The following is a 12,779-nucleotide window of genomic DNA, read 5'->3' as shown; positions in this document are numbered from 1 at the left end:
TCTAAGCAAGAAGTAGTTGTCACTGGAGGTTGAAAATGGCCGCTCATTTCACAAAGGGGTTGTATAAGATGAGAAGATGTTTGTATTGTCCGGATGGAAAAAAGGAACTAATTGTTGAAGTATATCCTATTGTAACTGGAAGTCATTAGTTGAAGCACAGGACAATTAAGGTATTGTTGACTGGGGACTGTAATTTGTTAGAGGTTAACTGAAACACTTTGGCTAAAGCCTCGGACATGTTGTTAATCAAATCTATTCCGGAAGAAGCAGTCTTGGAAATGTCCTAAAATGAAGTTGGAGAAGACTATCTGTTATCCGGATATGTGCTGCATTTGAGAACATATGATCACCATACAGTGTGATCAACATAACCACAACTGTGAAGTCAGGCCACAATGATAAGTGATCCAGCCAAAACTGATGCCAATAGACTTCAAGAAAGAAGACTGGAAAAAAATAGGACATTGCCATGGAAATGTGCTTACAATAAGTTCTGTGTCAGAATTTTGTATGCAGAGGCATCAAGTCTTAAAAAAAAAAATCTTTAAATCAAATATAACAGAAAAGTACAGTTGTGCTTTACAGGCAGGTTTCATAACAGTTAAAGTAACATTTAGCACTGAGGGAGTATGATGAAGTACAGGAAAGGAAAGTTCCTGTGGAAGCAGTCTGGGAATGATTATCTGTGCAACAATCTGCCTGGCTACAAATGACAAAGGACAGATGCGTGCAGGGGGAACATTTCCAGAGGATACAGCATTCCCCTTTCAGTAAATCCAAAAACACAAAAAGACTCCCAGACATTCCTCCCAGTCACAAGGAAGCAGCAGTCTTAGAAATCCAAAAACTGCTCGACAAGTCATCCACTCAATCCTACCAGACCAGAGAGGATCCGGAATCTACTCAAGATTCTTGTTAGTGCCCAAAAACAGGAGACTGGAGACCAATTTTAGATCTCAGCCAGTTGAACAAATCAGTTCATCAAACCAAATTCTGGATGGTCTCACTACAGTCAATACTTCCATCTTTTGAAAAAGATGACTGGATGTGCTCAGTAGATCTTCAGGATACGTATTACCACATAAAAATGGACAAGCGCTCCAGAAGATTTCTGTGCTTCTGGCTGGAAGCCATTCACTGTCAGTTCAGGGCACTTCCCTTTGGGCTCACCACAGCCCCCAGGGTGTTTTACCAAATGCATGGCAGTGTAGCAGCGCATCTCAGACTGCTAGGGTTCCGAGTGTTTCCATATCTCAACGACTGGCTCCTTACATCTACCACCAGGCGTCAACTCATAAAGCCAAAAAATTACACACTTCATCTCTGCAGCCATTTTAGGAATCACGGTAAATTACAAAAAAAACCCAGTTAGAGCCCACACAACAGCTGGAATTCATTGGAGCTATACTAGACACAGTCACGGGACTTGCATCACTCCCATTAGAAAGGTTCCAGAGGATCAGATCACAAGTAAACCACATCATTCAGAACAGAAATGTTCCAGCAAGACTCAACCTGCAGGCTCTAGGGTCAATGGCATCCTCTATTACCCTAGTTCCCATGACCAGATATCACATGGAGATTCTTCAGTGGCTTCTGGCCTCTCAATGGTCATTATTAAACCAACCAATGTCTCATCAGATTTTGATCACCAGTCGTTGCAAGAAATTTCTCACTAAATCTTGAAGGGCTGTCCCTTTGTTCTTCCTCAGCCCCAAGACATAGTGACCACAGATACTTCCCAGATAGGGTGTGGGGGGACATTATCTGAGAAGGACAGTCCAAGGCACTTGGTCACAGATGGAGGTCAGTTTGCATGTCAGTGTTCTAGAGATGAGGGCGGTGCTGTTACTGTTGCGAGCATTTTAAGATACCCTCCCCTTTGGAACAGTGGCAATGCAAACAGACAGCATGTCTGTATTCTGGTACATCAACAAACAAGGGGGAACCAAGTCTTACCCGCTTTGTCAAGAAGCCCTCAGAGTATGGTAGTGGGCGATTTCTTCCAACCACTTTCTAATGGCAACGCAAATTCCGAGGAGCTCCAACCTGATTGTGGACATGTTGAGCAGAACTATGCTAATGCCTCACAAGTGGTCTCTCAGTCAAGTAGCGGCAGAAAAGATATTCCGCCACTGGGGTCAACCTTGCTGCAATCTGTTTGCAGCCCCTCTGAACAAGTGCAGCAGTTACTTTGCCCTAATCCCCCCTGCAGGAGAGCCACCCAGAGATGCTGTTCCCCACAATTGGCCCCCTGTTCTTCTGTATGCCTTTACCCTGACTTCTGTGATATGTCTGTTTCTAAAGAAAACTAAGAGGTCAAAGAACAAAATCCTCATTGCTCCGTTTTGGCCTCGACAAATTTGGTTTCCCTTCCTTTGGCCTCATCTACTTTGGAAACCTTGGATTCTGGACCCAGCTCCAGACCTGTTATCTCACCCAGAAGGAATGGTTCATCTGAATCTCCAACATCGCAAGCTCTCACTGCATGGCTTCTCCAGTTTCCATGATTGCCAGGCATTCCTCTCTTACTTCCCCGGTCCAACAAATCATTTTGGCCCACCACAAGCCATTAACTAGAAAGTTGTACCATATCAAGTGGATGTGGATAAAATTTGCTAGATGGTCGTTTGACAGTAATATTGACCACATCATCTGTGGATAAAGTTTTAGATTTCCTGGCCTTTCTTTAACAGTCTGGCTCCTCAGCTTCTATCACTTGAGTACATCTTGCTGCGATATCTAATTTCCATGTTAGTTTTGATGGTGCTTCACTTTTGTTTCATAAACTTTGTAAGGCCTTTCTGAAAGGAACCTTGCTGCTAAGACCTCCATTTAAAGAACCCATTGCTCCAAGGGATTTAACCTTGGTCCTACAGTCTCTCATTTTGTCCTCTTTTGAACCTTTGGCAACTTAGTCTCTCATTTTGTCCTCTTTTGAACCTTTGGCAACTTGTGATTTAATGTTTTTGACCTGGAAAACTTTGTTTTTGATAGTTATAGCTTCAGCCAGAAGAATATCGGAAATTTAAGACTTGTCCTGCAGGCGTCTCTATTTAATATTTCATAAGGTTACTTTAGCTAAATGGCTTAGGGATTGTATCACCTTTATTTATCACTCAGGGGCTTCACCCACCACATCCTGTGAAAGCCCATTCAACTAGAGCTATAGCAGCTTCTGCACATTTTCACACTAGAGCTTCTTTAGATGTTTCAATTGTAATTATTGTCAATATTTATACATTGATAGTCACGGAATTAGACTTGGTAAAACTTTAGTAGAAGTCCTAGGTAGATTCACATGCAGATCTAAAAATGTTTATGTTTTAATATGTGTAGAATGTAGCTCCTTTTATGTAGGTAAAACTAAAAGTGAATTGTATAGGAGAATCTATGAACACCACTATGCTATTGGTAAGGGTGATGTAAAAAATGCTATGGGTAAGCATTATGTGGAAAATAGATGTAAAATCAATTTTAAGTGTTTGGTAATAGATTCAGTGCATCCTAATGTCAAAAGTATTAATGTAGAAGAAGTATTAGGGTGGTTGGAATACTGCTGGCAGGTTAGATTGAATGCATGTTTTCTCCCAGGACTTAATAACAGAGAAGAATTTATAGTGTATTTAAAAAGGAAGGGACTGAAGCATTAGGGATTTTAGTTAGAGGTATTTGTCAGCATTATGCTGACTGTTGTTTTAAGAATAGCTAACTCAGCTTTTAATGATCAATTGTCAATTATGTTTAATTGACTGCTATTTTAGTATTTAAATAGGTTTTGTTTATGTGTAAGCCATTAGTCTGAAGAAGTCTCCATTGTAGGAGACGAAAGCGCTTACTTTTGGTTTGTATTTTACTTGGAATATTGTCTTGAATTTGTGGATTAAATCTCGAACGTTATTTCCTGGTGCTGCCATCATTTTTTTGCTGTTTTGGATACTTCTTTAGATGACATTTGTGCAGCAGCTACATGGGCATCTCATCATACTTTTATTACTCATTACAAACTGGACCAGGTCTCTAGGGAACATGCAGCATTCGGTTCGATGACGCTCAGGAATATTCTCTTGTGAAACCTCCCAAGATTTGGGTAGCTAGGGTCTCTGTCCCACAGTCAAGGATTACTTGAAGATTGACAACATCAGATAAAGGAGTTATGTCTTGCCACAATGTTCCATCTGTGTTGTCGATCTTCACTAATCCTTGACATTCCCCTCTCCTTCCCCCTGCCTAATAATTTTAGTGGACCATAATAGGGACACAGATATGGTCTCTTTTTTATTACTTGTCTGTCACTATTACAGGCAAACCCAATCTGAGGTAATTTAGTGAGGAGCTTTATGGATAGAAACTAGCTCAAGAGTTTTGGGAGGCGCAAGATGGAAAAACGGTTGAGTCAATTCTGAGGCTCACAACGGAGCCCACAGTAAAGAATTAGTGAAGATGGACAACACAGATGGAACATTATGGTAAGACATAACTTCTTTTTATAGTATATGTGTAATTTTTTCCAGCATTATAAAAAGTTACATAGAATTTTGAAACACCAATGAAATTCAGTTTTATGTTGAATTTTGTTTTTGTTTTTATTCTTTAAACAGGTACGCATGGACAATTGCACAGTGCAGAACATGTGGTGGTCATATGGGGTGGAAATTTACAGCCTCAAAAAAGAGCATGTCACCTCAGAAATTTTGGGGACTAACACGTTCTGCTCTCCTGCCTAGGATCCCTGAATCCGACGATGATTCAGGCCAAAAAGGATCCCGTCTTTTGTGCCTGTAAACTGCTTTAATAAAGAAAAAGATATGACAACTGAACAAGTCTATACCGCTTCCCAAATCTGCTTGATGCTTACAGTCAAGAACTACATAGCTGATGTTATACAAAGCTGTATTATACTGCCATAAATCACTTATGGGTTTCTGCTGTGTAAAGGAAATGTGCTGCCTTTGCAAAATCCTTTGTCCTTAAAGAAATCAGAAGAAAACAACGATTGATGGTTATTTATAAAGGATTTCAGAAACACAGTGTATTGTCCATCTAAATATAAGTATCTGCTTTACATGTAGATCAAATGATCTGGAAAGTCCTTAACAGCACATATCATATTGAAGTCTAAAAGAAGTAAAAGGAACAGTGTATTTACACATTTGAGGTGCAGATACAACATGAACAGAAAGCACAAAGATATAGAAGTTTATTTAAGCACTGAACAGAGAGAATTTATGTAATATTTTGTTTCATAAGAGAGAGAGATTTATTTTGTATTGTTTTCAGACCATTTTTCTTATGTGCTTCATCTGATGTAATAAGGATATAAATGTTCTGGGATTACAACAACAGAGCAGTCATGGTGCTGTTTCAAGCTACTACCTTTTCCCAAATAACTCTCGTATTCTGGTTATTTTGCATATTGTTGTTGGATATGCTGATGTACATAGTACAGGTTGTTAACTCTGATCAGCAAGGGACACTTTTTGTCTTTTTTTTAATCTCTTTTTATTGAAGACTAAAATTGACCATTGAAAAATGATACATGAAATATTATCTCTCACTTGCTCATGTTTGAGTGATACAGTTGTCCTGTGGAATAGCTAGCTAACCGGAGTTTGCCAAAAAGCAGTTTTCACATGCAAAGTCTAAGGGGAACTGGCTACACTCTTGGCTGTAACCATGCAGTTACCATTCACAGTTAATAATGGGTTTTCTGAAATAGAATAAACATATATCATTTATTATGTGCAGAACAGTGGTATTGACCTTTGCTGCTTTTTTGCTCATACTGTAGGTGTTTCAGAGTATATCAAACATTTTGTTAAGGTCATGCTAAACTGTTTTTAGGTTTTATCAATATGAGTTGTTTTCTCACTTCAGTATTTGTAAAATAAAAAAAAAAACAAAGTATGAGTCAGGAACCTCCGTTGTTTCCCATGAATGTTTTAATTCTGTTAGGAGTTGTTACCTTAGATGAAGCAAGAAGACATAGCTTGTTACCAGTTTGGTTAGTGAAAAACAGTGGACTGGAGACTTTAATGCATTAAGTGGGTGCTCTGTACATTCTTATGATTTATGTGTGTTCTTCACTGTAAACCCACAGATAATAACAGTGAAAAGCTGCTGGAGAAAATCTTTGTCAGATAATATATAGACATTGATACAGAGATTGCAAAAGAGTAAATGAGTCAATATTTTTCCACTCTGGTACTGCCGACTAAGAATCTCAAGAAATTGTCAAGGGTCATAAAGCAATAGCTTCCACTTGATTTTATGGATGTTTGATATGGTGTATATTCTACTACTTTAGACAAGTATATGATTTCTTTTCCATTCTCTTTGTGTGTGTGTGTGTGTGTGTGTGTATATATATATATATATATATATATATATATATATATATATATATATATATATATATGGGTCTCTGTTAGAAAGTCGAAAGCACGGTTCATCGAATCGTACTTTGACGAACACACTTTAGCAAAAGTGCATAATATCGAATATGCACTTTGCTAAAGGAGACAAAAAAGGAGAAAACATGCTGTTTTCATGTTTTGTTAGTTGTACATCAACATATACTGTTGATGTACAGCTAACGAACCTCTTGTGGAGATTGCGGTACAGTGGGGATGAGGGAATATTCCCTTTTCGCCATTGTAGTGCGATCTCGGGTTTAGAATATTAAATTAGGGGGGTGGGGGGTGTGCAGCCCCGCATATGGGGGGTGCAGGGGGGCTTGCTCCCTGGTAAAATACTGTGTAGAAGTTGTTAGTCTGTTTTTTGCCTGTTACAAAAACTGGCTTTTGAGAAAGTGCACATTCGATATTGTGCACTTCCGCTTTTATGGGCTTCGATGTTGTTAGATCGATGTTGTGTGCTTTCAGTCTAACAACATAGACCCAAATATATATATATATATATATATATATATATATATATTTGCAACTACTTTTCTTCTGAACAGATTTGCAAAGGATTTATGATGTTATTCGTGTTTCACTTTTGCAGTCATCACACTTGGGTTATCCTGCCAAGGGTAGCCCTCAGTCGGCCCGAATACCAGAGGCTTAGTATTTCTGCGTCAGTTGCTGTCACTCCTGGACTGACGTCAGGTCATCAGTCTTAGAAAATCAGGCAGCTGACGACATTACATCAGTCTTTCTTGCCGAGGAGCCCGAAGCAGAAGCAGTTTGCATGAATGCCGGTCGACCGCTACCTGAGTTTTTGTTTCCGAATTGAAGTTGAAGTCTACTAAAGCAAAGTACCCCATTGGGGATCCTTTTTTCTTGCTGTAACCGATGTCAGAAAAAGTTAACCATTGTCTCGCCTGTGGAAAGCAAATACCACACTGAGACTTCCATTCTTACTGTGTCACCTGTTTAGACCCAGTCCACGACATCCCTTGCTGTCGCTTTTGTGCTTTATTCAACTCCAGAAGTATACGTCATCGGGCCCTTATTGTAGCTAAATTTTTTCACTCTCAGTCCTCGTATTCTGATATGGCTTCAGTAAGCCATCTGACTACCGATCTTCAGAAAAAAATGTAAGGATAAAGACAGAGACAGACGGCACAGGTCCAAAACTGCCAACGACACCTCCGTTAAGCTAGTCGTCAGTTCTCCAGTCCTCAGTGAGGTGCTTTCGCAGCCCCTGATGCCCACTTCTGTGGATTCGCAGGATGCTACCGAGACCCGTTTGGAGTCTGGTATGCCGCGAGACTCTTCTTTGACTAAGGATCCTACAGATGTTTCTACCTTGGATGGGTCCGAAGCCGCTGAGCAGGCACCAACTTCCGAGGAAGTTCTTCACACTACCGATACTCAACACAAACCAGCGACTTCTTTCACGTCTTCAGTTCTTTCTAAAACTACCAAGTTTCTAAGGCCCAGGGTACAAACTGCACCTAAAAAGACGACGACCCAAGCCCAGGAACCTGCTTCCATGCCTCAGTCTCAAATGCATGGCGGAAGACCTTATTATGCTTATTAGGGGAAGCCAGGACACCCCTTCCAAAAGAAAGAGACTTGTCCCCAGTAGTTTTATCTGAACAGGAGTCCGATGACTCTTGAGATTTCTGAATATGAAGACATGCAACCCCTCTCTGCTTATGAGGATTCTGATGCAGAGGAATCTATTCCTTTTGCCTCTCCTCCCAAGGATTTTTCATTTGGTGAAACCCTACATACGTTAAGAGTGCATTTCCAATGGGAATGTCAGGACTATCCTCAGTCAAAAAAGAGACTCAGAGAATTCTTAGATTTACCACAGCACAGACATTTATCCATTCCTCCTGTCCTTGATGTTGTGGATGATGTTTTTATGGAATCCAGTTTGACTCCTGACACCCTTCCTCCTGCTCCCAGGAAACCTGACCGGTACTACAGAGTCCCTGACTCTCACAAATTCCTTTTCAAAAATCCTACTGCTGACCCAGAGGTCTTCTCCCAATGACCTAAAGGAATTAAAGCAACCTCAGCTAAGAATCCCACCCCCTCAGACAGGGATTCCCGAGCTTTAGACAGATGAGATAAAAAGGTATACACCTCTGCAACTTTTGCTATTAGAGCACTAAATTGTCAGTTCCACATGCTAAAATATCAGCAGCATACCCTGGAACTCCTCAAACAAAAAAATATCTTCTTTTCCTGCTTGTGCAGAAAAATAAAGAATTACAAGAGCTTATGCATTCTGCAAGCCAAGTTACTAAGCACACCTTGCAATGTGGCTTTGACGCCCTAGAAGCATATTGCAGCAGTCACTGGTTCTGTTTCTAGAAGGCATGCTTGGCTTAAGGAACAGACCTTGCCAGACCATGTCAAATCAAAATTATTGGACGCACCATTGAACAAAGACAATTTGTTTAGCACCAAGGCAGAAGAGGTCTTAAAAAGATGGAAGAAAAAGCTAAATATATGTAGACAGTTAGACTTCTTACAGGTTCAGCCTTGGAGGTTCAGTAGGCATTGCCCCTCCAAGCACTGGTCCTTTCCGGCCCCCTCCAGGCCAGCTCAGCCAAGACACAGGGAAAGCAGACCCCCCCCCCCCCAAGGCAGCATCCCAGGGAATGCAGAGATCTAAGTAATGGAGTTCCTCCCCTTCAAAAACAGGGAGTGCTAAGCCACCCCGTTATGGTAAGAACTCACAATGACTTTACACCTCCACCCCTTACCTCTGCCCACCTGCTTGTGCCCCTAGGAGGAAACCTCTCCTTCCATGCAAACAACTGGGCTTCTATTACCAATGACCAATGAGTCCTCAGCATAGTGTCTCAGGGATACAAATTTTATTTCCACACACTGCCAACCCCAAAAGTGTTCCCAAATCTTCCTTCAAACCAGTGGACAGAGGCCAGAAAGCAAGTCCATTCCCTACTGTCCATGTGGGCAATACAGCATGTTCCTGCAGACCAGATAGGCCAAGGTTTCTATTCCAGACTCTTCCTAGGACCCAGAAAAGAGAACAGCTGGCTCCCAATCCTTGATCTGTCAATTCTAAACACCTTTCTGGTGGTACCAAAATACAAAATGCTCACCCTCCAGCAGCTTCTTCCTATGCTTTCCAAGGATGCTTGGTTAGCCATCCTAGACCTAAAAGAGGCCTGCCTACACATCCTAGTCAGAGAATCTTGCAGGAAATATCTACGTTTCAGGGCAGGATCAATGCACTTTCAGTTCTCTGTTCCAGAGTTTTCACAAAATGCCTGGTTCCAGCCATTGCTTTTTGCAGACAAATATTCAAATTTACCCCTACATAGATGATTGCCTGATTCAGGCAGACAGTCAGGAAAAGCTGTTACAGCACCTGACCTTTGTAACGAACCTACTGACCTCCCTGGGGTATACTGTCAATGAAAATAAATCAGAACTAATCCCCACACAAAAAATTGTATTCCTGGGAGCAAGCCTGGACACAGCATCCCAGATGGCATTACTTACTCCAGAAAAACGAGCCTACCTGACAGGCTACTTCTCTCAACTAGCCACCAGAACCCAGTTATCCGCAAGGAAAATCCTGCAAGCTCTAGGATTCATGGCCTCCTGCATTCTACTCATTCCATATGTCAGACTGCATATGAGGAAACTACAATGGTACCTAAAAAGTTTTTGGTGTCATCACTCTCAAGACCTGGAAACGGTCATACCTGTGATACCCTGTCTAAGGAAAGATTTTCTTTGGTGGGCAGCAGCATGCAACCACAACAAGGAACTTCCCTTCTCACAACCCCTTGCCACCGAGACCCTAAGCATGGACGCATCAGACTATGCCTGGGGTGCGCACTTGGACGGCAGGTGCATTCAGGGCCATTGGAGCCCAAGTCAAATACATCTGCACATCAACCAAAAAGAAATGCTAGCTGCTCAGCACACACTGACAGCTTTCAGACCCCTACTCTCCTTGGGGCCTCTAGTGATCAAAACAGACAACACCACGATGATGTGTTTGCTTGCACTGTTTTATCTTGGATGAATATTGTCTGTATTTTTCTGGATTTGGAGTTTTCTGCTTATAAAGGATTTGCCACCTACCAAGCGTCGCTTTTGTCTTGCAACAGCTGCCTTTTATTTTTCATTGTTTGTAAGACTCTACTTGTTTTCCTTGTATGTGGTATATCAACAAGCAGGGAGGGACTCACTCTTACCCTCTCTGCAGGCTCGCCATGATCCTATGGCACATGGCCTCAGCCATGCAAATACACCTGCTAGCACATTTCCTGCCAGGCTCCCTAAACTCTCTGGCAGACAACTTAAGCAGAAACCTGCTAGACCCACACAAGTGGCAGCTAGACCACAGAACCTTCAAACTTGTAACCCAGAAATGGGGAACCCTGAAGGTGGACCTCTTTGCCTTCCACTCCAATCATCAGCTCAGCAATTCTGCACCAGGGAACCTCACAGCAAGGCATGGAAAGTGAATGCTCTATCCTTCCAATGGGTAAAACTCTTGTTCTATGCATTTCCCCCTCTACTACTCATTTCAAGGGTACTGCTCAAAATAATGGAGGAAAAACCAAGGGCAATCTTGATTGCCTCAGACTGGCCATGCCAGCACTGGTACCCACTGCTGCACTGCCTGTCACCATTGCCACCATGGCATCTACCTCAGATACCAACACTCCTGACCCAGAAGAATGGAGAATACATGCATCCACAATTGCAGACCCTGAACCTGGCAGCCTGGGTTATTCCCTGACCTTTCCTCCAGCTGCCAGACTAAGCAAACAAGTCCTAGATGTTATACGTGAGGCCAGATGCCCCAGCACTAGAAAATCCTATGCTGACAAGTGAAAAAGGTTTTGCACCTGGATCCAGGCTAAGGGAGCCGAAACAGCATAGCCCTCCCTACCTCTCATCCTGGGTTACCTAGCAGACCTACTACACAGGGGTCTATCCTTCTCTTCTATTAAAATTCATGCCTCTGCCATCTCTGCTCATTACAGCACAGAGCTACCTCTCTTCTCACATCCTTTCATCAAACAGTTCCTAAGGGAGGCTAGCAACTTAAGGCCACCCAGAAGAGCTCCTACCCCAGCTTGGGACCTTAACTTTGTGTTGGAAAAGCTCACTCTACCCCCCCCTTTGAGCCTTCAGCTTCAGCAGAGTTAAAATTCCTCTCTTGAAAAACAGCCTTGCTTCTTGCCGTCACTTCAGCTGGAAGAGTTTCAGAGCTACAAGCACTCATGGCTGTAGAGCCCTTCATCAATTTGTATGCTGACAGGGTCTCCCTCAGGACTAACCCATCCTTCATCCCTAAAGTGGTGTCCATTGTGGCTTTCATCCAATCCATTCATTTGCCCACCTTTTTCCCTAACCCACAAAACAAGGGGGAAAGGATTCTGTACTTTCTAGATGTGCACAGACAGCTCAGATTCTATCTGGGTAGGACTAAATCTTGTAGAAAAACTGACCAATTGCTAGTCAGCATCGCAATAGGGGCAGAGGGCAAGGCCGTATCCAAACAAACAATCTCCAAAGGGATAGCACACTGCATCCATTTCTGCTACAAACAGCACAGGAAATCGCCCCCAAAGGGGGTCAGGACACATTCCACCAGGGCAACCTCCACCTCTGCAGCTTTTCTCAGAGGGGTCCCCACCAGAGGCTGCAACATGGACTTCTGTTCATACATTCACCAAGCATTACCACCTGCCTATCTTCTCCAAATCCAGGACAGGCTTTGCCACTGCAGTCTTGCAGGGCATCCTACCCAGCCCCCAGTCTTCTTGACTGCCTTCACCCTTTTCTTCAGCTTTGGGAATCAACCCAAATGTGATGACTGCAACAGTGAAACACGAAAAACATAGTACACTTGTGTACACTTACCATAAATGTAGATGTTTGAGTGTGTTCACTGTTGCAGTCCTGGTTTCCCACCCTGCATTCCCCTTGTCTCTCACTCTCTCTCTCCTTACAGTGAATTTTTGGTATTTGCTTTCTACTGGTGGTGTTCTTCCATCATAACCTAGTTCCCTATTTGGGGGCTCCTGACAGTTGGGGCAAGAAAAACTGATGTAATGGTGTCGGCTGCCCGATTGTATACCACTGATGACCTGACGTCAGTCCTGGAACGACAGCAACTGACGCAGAAATACTAAGCCTCTGGTATTCTGCCAACTGAGGGCTACCCCTGGCAGGATAACCCAAGTGTGATGACTGCTACAGTGAATACACTCAAACATCTACATTTATGGTAAGTGTACACAATTGTACTTTTTGAATAGTGCAATATTTGCAACTACTTCTCTTCTGAACAGATTTGCAAAGGATTTATGTTTTGAATAA

At 42.3% G+C, this 12,779-nt stretch overlaps 1 protein-coding gene across 2 annotated transcripts in view; it reads left to right on the top strand.

Annotated features, from left to right (window-relative positions):
* The window catches only part of CRBN (cereblon), a 945,847-nt gene extending 940,103 nt beyond the window's left edge, over positions 1 to 5,744 (top strand). For both annotated transcript variants that reach the window (XM_044082066.1, XM_044082065.1), the window contains one exon: positions 4,602 to 5,744. In XM_044082066.1, the coding sequence (XP_043938001.1) occupies positions 4,602 to 4,785 (184 nt within the window). In that variant the 3' untranslated portion in view covers positions 4,786 to 5,744. The remainder of the gene's footprint in view (positions 1 to 4,601) is intronic.
* The last annotated feature ends 7,035 nt before the right edge of the window (positions 5,745 to 12,779 follow it).

The sequence above is a fragment of the Protopterus annectens genome, chromosome 8.part1 (assembly GCF_019279795.1).
Source record: "Protopterus annectens isolate FY-2018-M chromosome 8.part1, PAN1.0, whole genome shotgun sequence".
Lineage (NCBI taxonomy): Eukaryota > Metazoa > Chordata > Ceratodontiformes > Protopteridae > Protopterus > Protopterus annectens.
This window is presented reverse-complemented; position numbering and strand designations above follow the sequence as displayed.